The sequence below is a fragment of the Hemiscyllium ocellatum genome, chromosome 33 (assembly GCF_020745735.1).
Source record: "Hemiscyllium ocellatum isolate sHemOce1 chromosome 33, sHemOce1.pat.X.cur, whole genome shotgun sequence".
In the NCBI taxonomy this organism is placed as follows: Eukaryota; Metazoa; Chordata; class Chondrichthyes; order Orectolobiformes; family Hemiscylliidae; genus Hemiscyllium; species Hemiscyllium ocellatum.
This window is the reverse complement of record NC_083433.1, coordinates 2676106-2695189: the sequence shown is the minus strand read 5'-3', so window position 1 is coordinate 2695189 and position 19084 is coordinate 2676106. Positions and strand designations below refer to the sequence as shown.

At 42.2% G+C, this 19084-nt stretch overlaps 2 protein-coding genes across 2 annotated transcripts in view; one reads left to right on the top strand and one right to left on the bottom strand.

The window, feature by feature from the left end:
* Positions 1-541: 541 nt before the first annotated feature.
* LOC132831174 (toll-like receptor 13) lies at positions 542-4568 on the bottom strand. Its single transcript, XM_060849185.1, has one exon. It carries the CDS (start codon positions 4566-4568, stop codon positions 1683-1685), a length of 2886 nt encoding a protein of 961 aa, XP_060705168.1. The 3' UTR covers positions 542-1682.
* Positions 4569-13505: 8937 nt separating this feature from the next.
* Positions 13506-19084, top strand: part of LOC132831173 (neuronal pentraxin-2-like) — a 28718-nt gene continuing 23139 nt past the window's right edge. The window contains exon 1 of the mRNA XM_060849184.1: positions 13506-14141. Within this exon, the coding sequence (XP_060705167.1) occupies positions 13533-14141 (609 nt within the window). The 5' untranslated portion in view covers positions 13506-13532. The remainder of the gene's footprint in view (positions 14142-19084) is intronic.

Sequence of the window (19084 nt, the reverse complement as noted above, 5' to 3'; positions counted from 1 at the left end):
GGTGGGAAGGGTGGAGTGGCCAGAGTACCTGTAAGCATTACCAACTGACCTGTATAAAGGGGATATGCTTCCTTTATTCAGGACTCATTGGGCTTGACTTCACACGTCTGTGAAGAGGGTTGCTTAGCTTGTACAGGCTTGAACAAACTTTAACTGTTTGCAGAGGTTGGTGTGTGCGAATTGCATCTCGTGTGAAACATCAGGACAAAAACCTAACACTCCTAGATGATTGGCTGATATGAATGCAGGTATAGCTATCTGCAGCATTCTGTATATGTGCACTGGCCTCAGATACTGGGGTTGTGTTATTGCTGGCAGTTAAATCACCAAGTCAACAAATGGTTCAAAGTGCCATGTGAATACTGGTCTAGCCAGTGATGCCCCCTTGCCAAGATTGGACTTAAAAGAAGTGTGTCATAACAGAAAAATACAAGAGCATCAGTTTTGAGCATCAGCAACATGACATTCAAAACAAATGTTAAAAACAAAATGGTCAAATAAAAATAAGCATAAACAAGAAGGAAACAAGATTTGGGTATTTACTGTAATAGACACACAAATAAAAAGACATGTTTGGATTGTCACATTAATCACAAAGTAGAAACTTCCTGATATTGAGATATAGAGCCACTGAACTATACAGCCCGGAAACAGACCCTTCAGCCCAACCCAACCATACTAAGAGCAATAAATCTGTAATAACTCAGTTCTTACAATTTCAGATAAACAGTTTACAATTTGTATCTATAAGATATTAAAAATCCGAACTCTGTACTTACTTTCTGTAAACCTTTTCCCTTCTAAATTCAGGCATGTAATACATTTATAATGGGAGCTGGGCCTGGAGACATTTTACAGGGAACTAAAGCCCTTTGCAAGTGGAATCATTACATTCAAAATATCCTTTCATATTGGACCTTTACAATCAACAGAGGAGATTTTCATCCCAATAGTCTGAGCTAGAATGCAAACAAGAGTAATTGAAAATGGATGGAATGCTAGCGTTTATCCCAAGGGAGTTGGAGTCCAAAGTGAAAATAAAATGTATTTCAATTGTGCGGAGCCCTGGTTCCTGTGTTAGGAATTGGCAAATTCAATGGACATCATGACCTTCGAATGGCTAAGTGCAAATTAACCAGAATTATATTGTTGTTCAAAGGGTGAAATTATGAGTTTAATTTGATTTATAATCCTTTGAGTTTAGAAAGCTGCTGAGTGCTCTGATCTTGAAGTTTCCAGTGACAAAGAGAATTGATAGGTAGCCAGAGAGAAACTAGTTCCTTTACCATGGAATCGAAAACAAAAGCTCAGCATTTTCAAATCAGAACGAGAGCATTTGACAGTGGAGGAAACAGGAAGCACGTTTCTTCCACAAACCTGAAGCTTCCAGATGATAGTGCAAGGGAATTCCATTGAAATTAACATGGCTAAGATTTTATAGTCTTTTCTTGGTAAGAATATGATGGATTTGGATTAAAGGCAGGTCAATGAATTTGAGGTACAGATTAGCCATGATCTAATCGAAGGGAGGAGAAGGATGGAGAGGTTGAATTACCTCTTCCTGTTCCATAAATCAGATCTTGGAGGTGAGACGTCAGCGATTAGCCCTGTAGGCCAGTTCCACAACAACTGTAATGTTGGTATGATAATCCTGCCTGAGAATGATGGATTATTTCATGGAATTAGTTTGTGGACTCAGTAAGTTGAGGAATCGATTCGTCAGAAGCTAGGCGTGCTTTCTTGAGAGCATCTCTTAACTTGATCCAAAAAAGCTTTTGCCCAGACTCATCAGCGGGCCAATTAATGTAGGTCTTCTTTCTCACCAGCTTACGTAGGTGATGGTAAGAAGAGAGCACATAGCCAGGGATCTCATCAAGGAAAACCAAGATGAGGACATCACTGTGTTCATCAAAGAGTCGATACAAGGCAACTTGCATCTCCATGGAGCACCATTCGCTTTGAAGATAATTCTTGGAGATGATACAAATTGTCTTTCTGCTTTTGTAGATGGCATCAACAATGTTTTCCACAATAGGTTTACCCACTTCAAAGTCCCTATGGTGGAAGCAGAGCTTGTGAAATGGAGGCCCCTCATTCTCCAGATTGTGCATTAGTTGGTCAAAAACCCAAGCTTCATCCTTTGAGTTGTAGGATACAAAAGCATCGAACTTGTAGCCTTTGGTATGATTCCTCTGGAGTTTGTTTTCATGAATCCAAGCCTGGAGCAAGTAATATCCATAGTGGAAACTCCACTTGCTTTTCTGGTAGACCACAACTGTTATCATGAAAGCAAATATAACTGGGGCTGTTGCACAAAACACCACAAAGCCATCATTGCACACTGAGCTGTCAAACTCTGCAAAATGCTTTGTTTTCTTACCCCCACTGTCCACACATGGATACTGGTAGAAAAAAGCAACCTGGACACGGGAGCTAGTAGCCCATTGCTGGAACCAAACATTGTCACAAACACAGGAGATGGGGTTAAATTGCAGGTTCAGATAGGTGAGATTGTGCAATGGGGGGATATCCTTCTCCTGGATCACATGGATCATATTGCTTGACAACATCAAAGAGTTGAGGCTGGTTAGATTTTGAAAGAGGATTTTCCTGATGGATTCCAAGCCAACATTCTCCAGACTCAGATGTCGAAGATTTATTAGGTTAGCAAAAGTTAAGTGATGCATTGTCTGGAACCCATTACAAATATCACTCATGTACAACTTCTCTAGACTAGTAAGTGCATAGAAGGGCAGTGTATTGAGATTTACAAACTTGTTGTTGGATATATCAAGTGTCTTTAGCCGCTGAAGCCCATCAAACAGATTATGAGGTAACATGCTAAGACCAGATGACTCTTGAGATTGTAATTTTAGCATTTGGAGATTGTGAAGATAAATGAATGGAGGAAAATTTAAGTCACTGACTTGAAAAGATAACTTATTGTTGGCAAGGTCCAATACCCTCAAGGATTCGAGATCTTCAAACATTTCTTGAGAAACTATTGACAACCAGTTTCTGTCCAGATAAAGTCTTTCTAAAGCCTTGAGTCCTTTAAAACCTCCTTTTTTAATATTCTGAATGTGGTTTCCTCCCAAATCCAGTATAGTCAGATTAGAGAGGCTGGAATAAGTCTTACTGTACACAATGGGAATCCTGTTATTCCTGAGCTTCAGGGATTGCAGGTTTACAAGGTTAGTGAAGGTTTCCTGAAAAATCTCTCCAATTGCATTGTTAGTGAGTGACAGCATTCTTAGGTTGGTTAGACCCACAAATGCAGTAATGTTTATAAAATTAATCTCATTCAAAGCTAAGGAAAGAAAGCGCAGGTTTTTTAAATCTTGGAATGCGTGCGATCTAATGGCAGAAATGTGATTGGATCTGAAGGTCAGATGCAGGATGTTCTCTAAACATGGACTAGATCTGTTTTCATTCATATTTTGCCGTGAGCCACATAAAGAGACATCTCGAATCGAATTATGGTCTAGATTTAATAATTGTAGGTTGTTAGGAATATCCAAACTGCCAAAAATGTTTGGCTTTTTGATTTGATTGTGAGACAAATCCAAAGATAAAATATCCTGACAGTTGCTGAAGGCACCACTCACCTTACGAAGTCCATTGCCTTTCAGCTCCAATGCCACAATCTTTTTTTTCTGGATGATTTTACACAGTTTCGCCAGTGTCACTCTGTCATTCAGTGCCAGGTGTGACAGGGTGATGTTTGTCAATGGTGCATTCAAGTTTTGAACAGTATAAATAATCCCATCCTTACCCAAGGGGTTACCTTGCACATTCAGGAAGCGAAGTCTGGTGAACTTGGGTGAAGTTAATTCCTTAGAGCTTGACAATTTGTTGTAGGATAAATCCAAGTGAACGATATTTGCAAAAAAAGTGTCAGGTGCCTGGAGTTGCGAGATGGCATTATTGGCTAGAAGGAGGTGGGTCAGGTTGGGAGGGAAATGTGAGGAGATTTCTAAAGCACTGATGTTGTTGTTTTCAGCATTTAGAGTTCTCAGACCAGTAAAACTGCTAAGAACTGCAAAGAAAGATGAAACATTCCTTAAAATGTTGAAAGAAATATCCAGAACACTCAACCTCTTTAATGGCAAAATACCTTCTCCAGAGAGACCAGTCAACTTGTTGTGTTTGAGGATTAAGTTGGTCAGGTTGGGAAGGGATTTGAAGATACCTTCTCTGAGAGTCTCCAGTTGGTTGCAGGATAAGTTTAGCAGTTGGAGTTTACTGAGTTTCCAGAAAGCCTCTGGGTGAATGATTGTCAGATTATTATTGTCCAGTCTCAAAAGTTCTAGCTGGGTTAGATTTTCCAGACCGTGGCGATATAAAATCCTGATTGAATTGAAGGAGATATTAAGAACCTTGACATATGCAGGAAGGTCTGAGACAGCCTCCTTTAGCTCTGAGATATTACGGTGTGTACAAGTAAAGGTGTGCTTCAACAGTTTACCAACACAGTGTTTGAAAGCCAAGCAACTCACCCTCCTCAACTCCCCGAAAGCCAAGAGGAGGAGAAAGACTCCAACCAGCTGTCTCCCAGGATGAGGCATTATTCTAATCACTGCTTTCAGAGTCTTCAATCACTTCAGTTCCTCTTGGATTCTTTAGGTCAATCCTCGATTCAACGCAGTACATTACAGGTTTGACATTTCACAATATTGACTTGTTCAGAGTAACAGCAAGGGTTTGAACAATTATTAGAGTTTGAGAGTTCTAACTTTGCTTTCCTGTGGAGATTTATGATTGAGTTCGCGTGCTCTGCACTGCTGAATGTGGCTGGTCGCCTGGTGTAATCAATATTCAGAGTTAAATGAGGAAGTTCTGCAAGCAAACGCTTGTAGTTTCACTCTGACGTGTTTCATTTGGAGAAGTTTATTATAGTGAGGCTGAACAGGGCAAATAAAAGCTAATGTTTCCTAAATCTTTCATTGGAGTTGGTGCAGACTTGATGGGCTGAAGGCCTCGATATGATTCTGTCATGTGAGGCTGTCAGACTGGAGTCAGCTGTAGGCCGGACCAGTTGAGGATGACAGACTTTCCCCCCTAAAGGGAATTAGGGAACTATATTTATCAACAATATTGACAGTTTTACAGTCATCACTACTGCGACTATCTTTCAATAAATGAAAATAAAAGGAATATACTGGTATGGGAGGGAGATTGTCTAGCTAACAGTAAGCAGAGAGTCGGCATAAATGGGTCCTTTCTGGTTGGCAAGATATAGTGAGTAATTTTCTAGCAGGATCAATGCTGGTCCTCATTTTTTTTTTTACAAATGATCATAGAATCCCTATAGTGTGAAATCAGGACATTTGACCCAATGAGTTCACACCAACTCCCTGAAGAGTATCCTAGCCAGACTCACCTCCACCACCCCCTCCCCCAACTACCCTGTTCCTGTAACCCTGCATTTCCCATGGTCAAATCCACCTAACCTGCACGTCTTTGGATTGTGGGAGGAAACTGGAGCACCTAAAAGAAGCTCACGCAGACACAAGGGAGAATGTACAAACTCCACAAAGACAGTCGCCCGAGGGTGGAATCAAACCTGGGTCACTGGTGCTGTGAGGGGGCAATGCTATACACTGAGCCACCATGCCACCCCATTTATCATGAGGAGAACTGAATCCAGAGGTGAGGACATTATGCTTCAGTTATATAGGGCACTGATGGGACCACATCTGGTATACATGTACAGTGCTGGTCTCCTTATTTAAGGGAGGGTGTAAAATGCTGGAAACAGATCTCGGTATTGTCTTATTAGGAAAGATTGTTCAGGCCAGGCTATTACTGCTGGCGTTTCGATGATTGATCAAAATATTTAAAATCCTGAGGGTCTTAACAGGGTGGATATGGAGAAAATGCTTCTTCTTGTAGGAGAATCTCGAGCTAGGGGTCTCTATTTAAGAACAAGGATTAGTCTATAGGAGATGGAGGTGAGATTTCTTTCCCCACAGACAGTTGTGAGCCTTTTGACGTCTGTTGCCAAAGGGCAGTGGAAACAGTATTGGAATATTTTTAAGGCAGAACTGGATAAGCAAGAGGGTGAAATGTGAACATTCCAAAGTGCCACAAATTAATTTCAAAATCCAATTCATGCTCACCAAGATGGCATAACATTTGCCTTGCTGGGATCCAGGGAAATGTGTGAGATACTCTACTATTCTTTCAATAGTGGCCATGGGATATCATACATCCACCTGCGGGGGCAGATGGGTCGTCAATCTAGCATCTCCATGAAAAGCAGTGCCTTTGGCAGTGCAACACTCCCTCAGTGTTGTCCTGGGAGTTGAAGAACCCCATTGTCTTTACCTGGACTGACATCAGGACAACAGTATCCAAGTCCTGTAACACCTTCCTAACAGTGAAATCATTTCTCCACCTATTTCTGCAATGATGTGTGGAGTTTGCACATTCTCTCTGTGTCTGCGTGGGTTTCCTCTGGGTGTTCCAGTTTCCTCCCACAATCCAAAGATGTGCAGGTTAGGGTGGATTGGCCATGCTGAATTGCCCATAGTGTCCAGGGATGTGCAGGCTAGGTGGGTTAGCCATGGGGAATACAGGATTACAGAGATAGGGTAGGGGGATAGATATGGGAAGGATGCTCTTCTGAGTGAACTCAATGGGTCAAATGGCCTGCTTCCACTCTGTAGGGATCTATGATTCTATGATTCAAGAACAAGCTTCCCCGCTGTCTTCCCGGGAGGGATCAGTGAGGGGCAATAAATGTTGCCCTCGCCATTGACACCCACATTTGAAGTTACAAACTGAGTTGTCAAAGTCTCAATCTGCGGACTTTGACTTTTCACTTTTAAAACATGTTATACTTCTACTGTTTCATAATGCAACCAGTGAGACAGGAGGAAGGTTTCCCCTTTTCAAAAGCCAACTCTCATGCCAATAAAGGTGGAGCTTCCTCTTTCTATTCTATTTACAAACTAAATGTCCAGAACTGGTAATGACAGATGAAACATATTTACACTTAGAGTGTATTTATAACTATGTATTTTGATCTCTTGCAAGCATAAGCAGAAACTTTTTAAACCTCCTTTCTTCCATTTTTAACTCTTCTTCTCAATATGCAAACTCCCATACCCAACAGCTGTCCCACATTAACATGTGTTGATCAGCAGCATTCCCTCAAATTTTCTTTTTGGATGTGTGGGTCTCTGAGGTCCCTGCAATCCAGAAATCAATGCTGTGACCAGTGTACCGACACCAATCACCGTACACTCAATATCGAAGTGGCTGAGTGCATTAGAGGCAATTTTTTTGGTTAAGCCAATGTTTATTGCCCATCTCTGGTTACTCCTGAGAAGGTGATGGTGAGCTGTCTTCTTGAACCACTGCATTCCATTTGCTGTGGATTCATTGTACTGTTGGGGAGAAAGTACAATTTTTTGACCCAATGATAATGAAGCAACAAAATTGTACTTCCAAGTTGGATGGTGGATAGCTTACAGTCTATTTGGAAGTTATAGTGTTGACATATGTTAGCTGCCCTTGTCCTTCTAGGTGTGAAAGTTATGTAATAAGATGTGACTGTTAAAGGAGTCTTTGTGAGTTGCTGCAGTGCATCTTGTAGATAGTACACACATTACCAAATTTCAATTTTGGAGGAGTGGATATTAAAGTTTAATTTGATGGACAAGATGTTATCAATGTTTATGAGTGAGATTGGAGGTTCCTTTTCAGGTGAGTCAGCTTTCTTTATGTGGTTGGGATGTGTTCCCAGGATCTTTTAGGTCTTGTACTGGGAGATCTTATAGGGAGAGGGAAGTTGGAGCAGGACTCAGAGAACTGAATAGTTGCAGACTTCATGTTCAAAAAAGCATACTTAGACATTGGAAAAGATGCAGAAAAATCACAAGGATGTCAGACCTGATTGGTTGTGACTGGAAATAACCACTGAAAGATTGGTACTCTTTTCTCCAGAGAAGAGAGGTTGAAGGTTTTTAAACTTATAAAAGGGTTCAGTAGGCTGGATATAGAGAAAAAAATTCAACTTATAGAGCAGATCAAAGCTCGAGATCATAAATATAAAATAGTCACTAATAATTCCAGTAGAGAATTCAGGTGAAACTTTCTTGGAGAATAGACCAAATGCAGAACATGCAATCCCATGAAGTGTTTGAGGTTAATGACATTGGTGCATTTAAAGGAAGCTGAATAATCACATAAAAGTGAAAGACAGAGTCATAGAGTCATACAGCAAGGATACAGACCCTTTGGTCCAACTAGTCCATCCAAACGTAATCCCAAACTAAACTAGTCCCACGCCTACACCTGCCCAAGTGATGCTCAGGTGAGATGAAGTAAGCTATGTGAGAGGTAAAAGCTCTATCATATAATTCCATGTCAGATCTAATCGTGACACAGATTGGAAGGAGAGTTGGAATCACCAGCATATCCTACTTTTCTGCAGACTTCGCATAATTTCCAATGGCCTGTACCAACTATAGCCACACAAAAGGCTGTAGAGTTTGCACTGATATTGATATCTGCCTCTGTACTGCGCTCCCTGACAGCTGCCATCTGTTTTCAAACACAAGAAGCATGCAGAGGTGTCTGACTCTGCTCTGGGTCAGGAAGCACCCATTTGTTGGCTGGAGTCTCAGGTTGCTGACCTGATGTCTCATTAATAAGACAGTCAGCTCTGGCAGCCTGCCAGCACAGCACACAGAGAACGAGCCAGGCAGGAGAGCAGGAAGATTGGTACAATTTGTACAGGCACTTCCCTGCAATAGTTTGCTGTCAACCATGCTTCAGTAGGCAACACCCCAGCCTCTGAGTTGGAAGTTTATGCATTCAAACCTGCAGACATTTGAGTCCAAAATCTAAGCTGCCATTTCAGTGCAATAGTGATAGAATGCTACACAGTCAGAGGTGATGTCTGTCAGAGGTGATGTTTAACCCAGACCCTCTCTGCTCTATCAGGTAGATGTAAACTATCCCAAAACATTTCAAAGAAGAGCATGGGACCTATCCGTGGTGACCTCGCCAATATTTGTGCCTCAAACACTAGCACCACAGAATAAAGATAATTTAGTTATCATTTCATTTCTTTTTATGGAAGATTTCTTTGTGCAGAATTTGGCTTTAGTGTTTCTTACATTATAACTGTGACTGTGCAGCCAAAAAGGTGCTATAGAAATCCAAGTTTGTTGTAAATCTGAAATAGAGGTTTCAAGACGGTGGTCCCTTCACCTTCTTTAGTGAGCTATCGTTTCTTTGTTGTAATCAATTCCCTGAAACTTCCTCAGTCATACACTGAAGTCTCAGGAAGTCCATGTCGTTGTCCCTCAAATTGCTCGGCTCCTTGACTTTATTTACCGTGTAAGCTGCTCTGTAATACTCCAATAGTTTATCTGCCAAGACTACATAAGCTTTTGTGCATATCTCCTCACATATTAATTCAGATTTTAATTTGCTTTGTGTCCCGTGTAGCACAAATACATTACTACCTCAGAAACATGCACTGCTGTACTTTGTGTGGCTGCCCTGCTGCAGTGCCTTGGTGAGGTCACAGCTTGAATATTGTGTGCAGGTTTGGTCTCCTAGTCTGAGGAAGGACATTCTTGTTACTGAGGGAGTCTAAGGTTCACCGGACTGATTCCCGATATGGCAGGACTGACATATGAGGAAAGACCGAATCCACTGAGCTTCTACTGACTGGAAATTAGAAGAATGAGGGCAGAATCTCATTGAAATATCTAAAATCCTGATGGGACTGAACAAGCTAGATGTGGGTAAGAATGTTTCTGATGTTGGGGAATTCCAGAACTAGGGGTCACAGTCCAAGAGTAAGGGATAGGGTATTCAGGACTGAGATGAGGAAGAATTTCTTCATTCAGAGAGTGAAGAATTCTCTCCCAGTTCATTAGGTATATTCAAGAGGGATCTGGGCGTGGCCCTTTTGACTAAAGGGATCGGGGCTGTGGAGAGAATGAGATACTGAGATTGCATAATCAGCCCTGATCATATTGAATGGTGGGGCAGGCTCATAGGGCCAAATGGCCTACCCTTGTACTTATATCTATTAAACATATTGCCCCTTCTCTTCCTCCACAGGCTTGCTATTCCTTTTCTCATGTTTATTCAACTCACATTTCTGCAAATGTAGTTCATTGATAATTTTCACAATGATGTTTGATTCTTAAAGCTAGTCAGTTAAACTGAAACAAAAACAGGAATTGTTGGAGAAATTCAGCAGGCCCTTCTTAAACTCATGTTAGTGGGATTATTTACAAACTCAGAAATATTGTGGCTGAGATGTATCATTACTGTCATGTTTAATACATCAGTAAGTGGACTAATGGAGTGGCTACAGAGAGTTTTCTTTCATGGGATATGGGCATCACTGGCAATGTCAGCATTTGCTGGTCCTCCATAATTGCTCTTCAACAAATTGGCTTGCTAGGCCATTCCTGAAGCCATAGCGATCCACAGCACAGAGAAAAGGCCCTTTGGCCCATTGAGTCTGCACCAGGCATGAACAACCACCTGACTATTCTAATCCCATTTTCCAGCATTAGGCCTATAGCCTTGTATGTCTTGTCATCTCAAGTATGCAACTCAATACCTCTCAGATGTTATGAGGGATTTTCCTTGTACCAACCTTACATGCAGTGAGTTCCAGATTCCCACCAACCTCTGGATGAAAAAAAAATGCCCTCACATCCCCTTTAAACTTATGTCCCTTACCTTAAGTCAATACCCTCAGTCACTGAGCTCTCCACTCAGGGGAAAAAAAATCCTTCCTATATATGCCCTTCAATTTTCTACATCCCAACCAATCCCACTGTCAGTTTCCTCTGCTCAATAGAAAACAGTGCTAGTCTATCCAATCTCTCTATATAACTGAAGCTCTCCAGCCCAGGCAACAATCTGGTCAATCTCTTCTGCACTCTTTCCAGTATGATCACATCCTCCTATAATGTGAATTGCAGAAACGTACACAACACTGACTGTCGTCTAACCAAAGTTTTGTACAATTCCAGCGTAGACACCATGCTTTTTAGAGTTATGCCTTGATTAATAAAGGCGAGTACTAGGTCTGTTTGAAAAGTGCCTTGGTGGAGTCTTGATCTGTGCTAATACCACGAATGTGGTTAACTGGAGAACACACTGCAGGCATTCTGATAAATTCTGTGGTTAGAGATGGATCTGACTTATGCAATTCAACAAAATGCATTAGCCTGTTTTGCTTGTTCTCGTAAGTGATCCACTCTCATTGCTTTGAGTTTGTTTAAGATTGAGATTGATATGTTTCTGTACATTAAAAACATCAGGAATATGGGGATAGTGCATGAAAATCCTACAGGAGGAGACTTATCAGCTAATTGTCGCATTGAATGATGGAGCAGGTTCAAAAGGTTGATTGACTTCCTCCTGCTCCTATTTCTTATGATCCTTTTTCCTATCTACTTTCAATCCACTGAAGTAAACTGTAATGACCCAACTCTGTATTTGATTGAGCGTACACATTCCAAATTGTTGTGACACAGATTTGGGATTTCTGATTTGAAGATTTATCCATCAGTGAGACCACGGTGTTAAGACCACATTTGAACAAAGGTTTCTCCTGCCAGCTACATGTCTATGGATTCTCAAAAAAAGTCCCAAAACCCCATCTCCATTACACTTCTATTATTAATTTTCATCTGTTTAGAAATGGTTGGCAGTGATTGAGGGAACTGGCATATTGTACAACCTTGGAGTCCCAATTAGCCAGAAACTGGGTTGCATGGGGACCAACAAAGATAGACGCATGTCTTCACTCCCACCCGCTCTATTCTTAGCATCTTCACCCCGAGTCTATGCTATGCAAATAACTGAACTGAGTGAAACAGCACTTTGACATTCCTGTATTATTTGTTGAGTGTTTTATTTCTCAGCCTCAATTTTATCTTCCAGGTTGAATTATCAATGAAGGACCATAGCAAATTATAAATATTAAACCCACATCAAATGAAACAGAACCTTTGGGTATTTTCCTTAATTTTACAAAAGCACAATTTGTTGTGTGAGAACATGTGTTTGCATGAACATGTGTGTATGTGTTTTTGCCTGTTTGAGTGTGTGTGACTCCGTGTATGAAGATATGTGTGTGTCTGTGTGTGTGAATGTGTTAGTGTATGTTTGAATGATTGTCTCTATTTGCATGTGTGTGCATTTATGCAGTAAATGTGAGAAACACAAGGGTTTCCATCATAGGACCAGGTGAGATTATAGTCCAACAGGTTAATTTGAAATCACAAGCTTTTAAAGTGCTGCTCCTTCATCAGGTGAAGTCTGACTTCTGGCCTTATCAACCTGCACCTCCACCCCTTGGCCATCATAGAATTACATGGAGGTCATACACATGAACAGGTCATTCAACCAAATGCCCTGCATCAGGGTTTTTGCTACACAGTCATCTCACCAAATTGACAAATCCTTCTGTTCCTTTCTCCCTTGTTTTAAAATTAATTCGGGTAATATGAGCCAGCATTTATTACCCACCCTAAATTGAGAAGATGAGAAACTGCTGCAGTCCAGTGCTGCGCCTCATGTTTATGCTCCTTCAAACATTTAGGAACACGGGACTTGGGATTGGATTCAGCATTCAGTAAGATCATGGATGGTCTGATTAAGGTTTCAACTCCACTTTTCTGACCACCACTCCCTTGATTATAGCTGATTCAGCTTTGAACAAATTCAGTGTTAAAAATCACACAACACCAGGTTATAGTCCAACAGGTTTATTTGGAGGTACAAGCTTTTCGGGGGCTGCTCTTTAGTCGTGTAGCTACCACACGTTCTAGCTACCCAATGAAGGAGCAGCGCTCCGAAAGCTAGTGCTTCCAAATAAACCTGTTGGACTATAGCCTGGTGTTGTGTGATTTTTAACTTTGTCCACCCCAGTCCAATACTGGCACCTCAATAAATTCAATGACCTAGATTCCATTGCTCTATGGGAAAGAGAATTCCACAGACTAACGAGCCCAGAGAGAGGGGATAAAAGTCTTATCTCTACCTGAAAAGGGAGACCTCATTAATTCAGTGTGTACCCTAATTCCAATCATCTCAAAATGAGGAAACATTCTTCTGGTATCCATCCTATCAAATCCTTCAACATCTTACACGTTTCCTCTTCAGAGCAGTTGAAACAGTCTTGGAAATGAGGGGCTGTTTAGAGTTACATTTCAATTGCTTTTGCTGAAACAGTGTAGATCCATCAACTGATTGGGTGGGAGGGGTGTTGCCCGTTTAAGCAGGCGCTTTTAAAATTCCCTTTTAAGAATGTGGGACGCTCTTGGGGGAATCGATGACGTCTACGTGCGCTGTGATTGACATCTGATTCCCAGGGAATGCCATACCATTTCTTGTCTCTGTCAGTGTTTCATCTCTGCCTCAGAGCTCCCCTCAAGCCGCACCTTTCTCCCTCTCCTCTGCTGACCGATTCTTTCCCCCTGTTTTGTTTGATAAACTCCGTCACCCTGAAGTATCTAACCATCCTGCTCGGGGCAGGGATGCTTGCTTTTGTCGGTGCAATTATTTGCATCATTGCAAGCATCGCCCCGGGTTCCCCGGGAGCTGTCCCCGGTGCTGGGGATGAAGAGGGAGCCTCAGACGCCACTGAAGGAGGCGCCGGAGCTGTCCATGGTCCTGAAGTGGATCGCCCCCGTCCCACCGCGGCGAGCAAAGCCACTGTTTTCCAAGCCGAGACCGGCAAAGGCTCCCTGGGCTCCGAGCTCGGTCAAGGGTCCGTCCTGGGCGCGGATTCAGACATAGGCACCACCAGCCGCTTCCTCTGCCTGCCCTTAGCCCAGGACTGCCCTTCTCCATCGATCAGGGAAGACCTCCTGCTGTTGAGGAGCACAGCGGACCATCTGCGCCAGATGGTCATTCAACAGGAGCAGCAGATTCTCAATGACCAGGAGACCATCAGGGAACTGACCGGCAAACTCAGCCGGTGCGAGAGCGGCCAGGAATTGGACTCATTCCAAAATAACCCCGAGGAATATGCGTGGGACGCCGCACGGAACAGCTTGGAAGATGGCAGTGAGGATTCTGAGCGGACGGTGCAGGATCTGGAACACTCTGTCTACTCCTTAAAGAACAACATTGAAAAGCTGGAGGTAAATTATATCTTACTGTGAACAGCAACAGTTTGTCTTCGGAATGACAAGCAATACACATTTGTCAATGTTGCTCAAAGTGCGTTCACCAATAAAAGGCGATTTGTTGCAAAGATGTAATAAAAGTCCACAGTTATAGATTTTGTATTTTAATTATCATTGAAATGCCCCTTCCTCCAAATTGTAAGAACTAGGTTAGGAACCTGTTGGATGAACCCGAGGTGGCACTGTGAGGCGTCAGAGGCCCTGTCCCCTCAGTTAACAGATATCTTTTGACTAGAATGAACTGATGGCCGGTATTATAACCGGCCGGTTAAAAGTGGAACGTGTTACCAGGAGTGAGCCAACAGAAAGCCTTGAAATCCACTCGTGACTTTACATTCATATTTAATCTTTCCTTTGCTATCAGCGTATTACCGTTCATACCAGTTTCCATTCTGCCCCCTTCCCTTTGTGTCTGCGGAATATTCCCGACTAGAGTGAATTGAACTATTGTAGCACACACACAGCACAAGGCGGCTTTGGCCTGGATCTTGGGGCCGACCCTGGTTGCAGTCAGATATTGGGATTAGCCTTGGCATCTTGGGCTAGGAATGGGAAATCAACCAATATTCTGCTGCCAGGCATAGGTCTCCATAGCATTGCAATGGGCCATTCCCCCCACCCACCCCCACCCCAAGGTGCTTTTTCAGGCTCTGTCAGAGAACTCTGCACTTACACCCATCACCTTGCCTTTGGCCAGACCCTTTCACATTGATTTCTTCCTCATTATCCAGTGAGCTCTGCTTGAAGTGGACGTGTATGGGCATTAGCTGAGAACAGGAGGAGGTCTGGCTAGAAGGTCCCTCTCTCAATGGTGGAATAACCCTCTGAGAGTCATTGTGGAGGCAAATGTTTATGGTGAAGAGCTCCACCATGAATATTGCCAACACTTTCATTTCCAAACTCTCAGTTTTGAACATTCCTTTCTGGACACAAAGCAGGGCTGGATTTTATTAAGAAACTGCAGCATTTATTTCTACACCTCAGGAACACAGTCAGCATTCCACCCAGAATGAATACATTGTGTCAAATATATCGTAGATTTTCAGTTGTGACGGGTCAACTTGTGTAGCAACTCATTTCCTTGTAGCTGTTGCTGCCAAGCTCAGTGTTGAGGTGTTACACAAAGTGTTCTGTTTGTCTTACTGATGCTGGGAAATAATGAATATCTTTCACCTCTGAGTAAAAGCAACATCTTGTTGCTGCCGGTGATCCTTGGGATCTATAGGTCTTTTATTACTTGTACAAAATTAACCTCCATTTATTCAGTCCTTTTGATATTGTCATATGGGTGCTTCAGACAAAAATTGACACTGAACTAATAAAAGTGACATTAGGACAAATAACTGAATATTTAATTAAAAGATGTAGGCTTTTAGCTGGACCTTAAAGGAGTGAGCAATAGAGAGGAAGAAAGGGTTTAGTTTCTTCTTTATTTCTTCACAGGATGTGGATGTCACTGGAAAGGCCAGGGGTTATTACCCAACCCTTGTTGCCTTTGAACTCATTGCTTGCTCAGCTATTTCAGAGGGCAATTAAGAGTTAAACACATTGCTTTGGATTTGGAGTCACACGTAGGTCAGCAGATTTCCTTCCCTAAATGACATTAGTGGTCCAGATTTTCTCCCCCCAACAATCGGTGATAGCTTCATCATTGAGACTAGCCTTATGTTTCAGGTTTATTAATTGAATTTAAATTCCATCAACTGTCCATGGAGAGATTTGAACTAATGTCCCCACTCCATAAGTCTAGATCACTGGATTCCTAGCCCACTACACCACCCCCAAATCCGCCACCCCCAAGAGTTAAAGGGCTGAAGATTGGGCTACCAATTAAAGACTGAAAGAACACAAAGCTCTGGGAGGGCTAAAAGGGCTGGACATGTTACAGAGACAAGGGGGCGGGTAGGAACTGGAGAAAGTTATAGGGATAGGGAGGGGTGTAATGTTGGAACAGATTACAGAGGTAGGGAGAGATGAAGGGCTGGAGGAGTCAAGCTTATGGAGAGTTGGAAATAGGTGCTCAATCTAAACAGCATTTGAATGGTTGAGTCAGGCAATAATAAAAGTATGGGTGAAGGGGTTCAGTAGCAAAGGGGCTATGGCAGATTGGAGATAGGCAATAACGATTGTTATGATATATGGAAATCAGGGCTTTGTGCATGAATCATGTCAAAATGTGTGGATGCTTCCAGTAATAAAGAATGGATGTGCCAGAATGATATGTAAATCAGTAAATATTAACAGAGAGAGACAGCACAGGCAAATATTTGTGTTTATGCTTTAAACTTCAACATGTGACATGTTGGTGCAGCAGAAATGTGTTGATTTACAATACGTACTGCCACAGCTACACTCCTTCCCATATTTACAGTCTGCAGCAAAAAAAATACTTCAGCATCCAGACAGAGTATGAAGTAGTCATATAAATTCGATTAATATTGACCAGAGGGATCCCATTATACCTAGACCTCCATCAGGTTAATTAATGGTATTGTGATAAAACAGCTTTGAATGCTGGGGGACTTCAAAATACATCACCAAGACTGACCTGGCTACACCACTACTGTCTGAGCTGACTAACTTAGAAAGGATATTGGTGCTAGACAGGGTCTACAGCAAATGGTGAGAGAACCAACAAGGAGGAAGAATGTAAGAGACTTTGTTCTCATAAATCCAGGCGTCACAAATATATTCAACCATTGGTAGGAGTGAGTCCTTGTGAAGTCCCAACTTCATATTGAAAACATTCTCCATTAAAACAAAATGTGAAATCGGATAGGCATCAAATAGAACTACAGGTTAGAGACACAAAACTGGGCAGCTCTAAGGGCTGTGGACAATCAGTAACTGAACTGTATTTAATTACAATCAGTAACCTCTTGGCCTGGGATATCCCGCATTCTACCATGATCATCAAGTTGGGTGACCAACCCTGGTCCAATGAAGAGAGTAGGAGGGCATGCCAGCGGCTCAGCCAGGCATACCTAAAAATGAGACATCAACCTGGTGAAGATACAGTACAAGACTACGTGCATGCCAAACATGGAAGCAGCATGTGATGGACAGGACTAACAGATCAGATCTAAGCTCTGTAAGTCCTGCCATATCCCGTCAGGAATGTTGATAGACAATTAAAACAACTAATAACAGTTGGATGCTCTAGAAATATCCTCATTCTTAATGATGGGACTAATCAGTGCAAAAGACAAGGCTGAAATATATGCATTGTGATAAAAGGGATGTAGCTTATAGATATTAACACCTTTCTTTAAGAGCGGCATATGGGTGTTGGTCTATTTTTGTAAAGGGTTTAAAAAACTAGCTAGGTTAGTCTTTCCAGAAGCATGATTTTAAATCAATATATGTCTCCTGGTATGTTAATAAGCTTTTGTTTATACTGTGAGGGTTGACAACTGAAGACAGAAAATATCAAGCCATTACCTTAGCAAAGGGGGAAAGTGAGGACTGCAGCTGCTGGAGATCAGAATCGAGAGTGTGGTGCTGGAAAAGCGCAGCAGATCAGGCAGCATCTGAGGAGCAGAAGAATCGATGTTTCGGCAATAAGCCCATCATCAGGAGCCTGATGGAGGGCTTATGCCCAAAACATCAATTCTCCTGCTCTTCGGATGCTGCCTGACCGGCTGTGCTTTTCCATTACTTTAGCAGATTCTAGGATGAGCAAGTTTTAAGAATTTAGTATAAAACTGAATGTTGTCAAGTTTGAAGGAGACTTGACTGTGGCCAGAAGCAAGCATTGTATCTCCAAGAAAATTAAGTTTGCTCAGAGTAGTTAAGTAAATAAGTTATCTCAGAGAAAGGGTATAGTCTGTGAAACTTCCAGACAAATTATAAGTTAGAACACTGTCTGGGAGACCAGGTAGTGAATGTGGATGCATTGAGCCATCTCCCATTAGCAGATAGACCAATGGTGGTACCTCCAGTGGAAGAGTGTGTAATGTCCCAGTCACAGCTGACAATATCAGACTTTGGACATAGAATGATCCAGTCCTTTCAAAACTGAAACAGCTGTGGTGATGGGGAAAATGAAAGGGCCATCACAACTAGAACTGAAACTGTGTTGGACCTGGAGAGGCCAGTTTATGGTAAAGGACTGCAAACTGTTATGGTAAGCAAGCGTGATTGTCCCACGTCAAGGTCACTGGCAAATACTGGCTGAATTCAACCTGGGGAATCCAAGGATCTCCAAAATGCAGATGTTGGTGAGAAGGAATGTTTGCTAGCTAGGATTGGTGGGCAGTACCCAGAGTGCCAACAAAGACAAAAATTACCACCAGCAGCTCCCTACATCCATGGGAATGGCCGCGTAAACCTTGGAATCGGTTATACATTGACTATGCAAGCCCTTTCACAGACTTAATGTTCTTAGTAATTGTAGATGTCCACTCATAGAGTTTGGATGTGCACAGAGTCAATTCATCAAACACTTGTTCGTCTTTTTCAATACAGAGTCCTGAAGTGTTGGTCACAGATAATGGGCCATTGTATACTGGCAGGGATTTGGGTATTTCCTAAAGTTGAATGGGATTCAACATATAAGGACAACTCCATACCATCCATCATCCAATAACCTGGCAGAAACAGCAGTCAACAGTTGAAGGCAGGTTTGAAGAAACAGCCTCACTAGGTACCAAACTGTGCCAATTCATATTTGATGAAAGGACCATCACACATGCAACTACAGAGTTAGCACAGCAGAGTTGCTAAGGGGAAAAGATGCTGCACCAGGTTAAGTCTAATCTTCCTGGACTGGATGGGGGAAGGGTGAAGTAGCATCAGGAACCTCAATGCAGGACACAAGACTCTGCCAAGCAAGAGTGACAGTTTGATACAGGGGACAAATTTTGGTGTAAGAATCATGAAAATGGCCCTGCATGGGT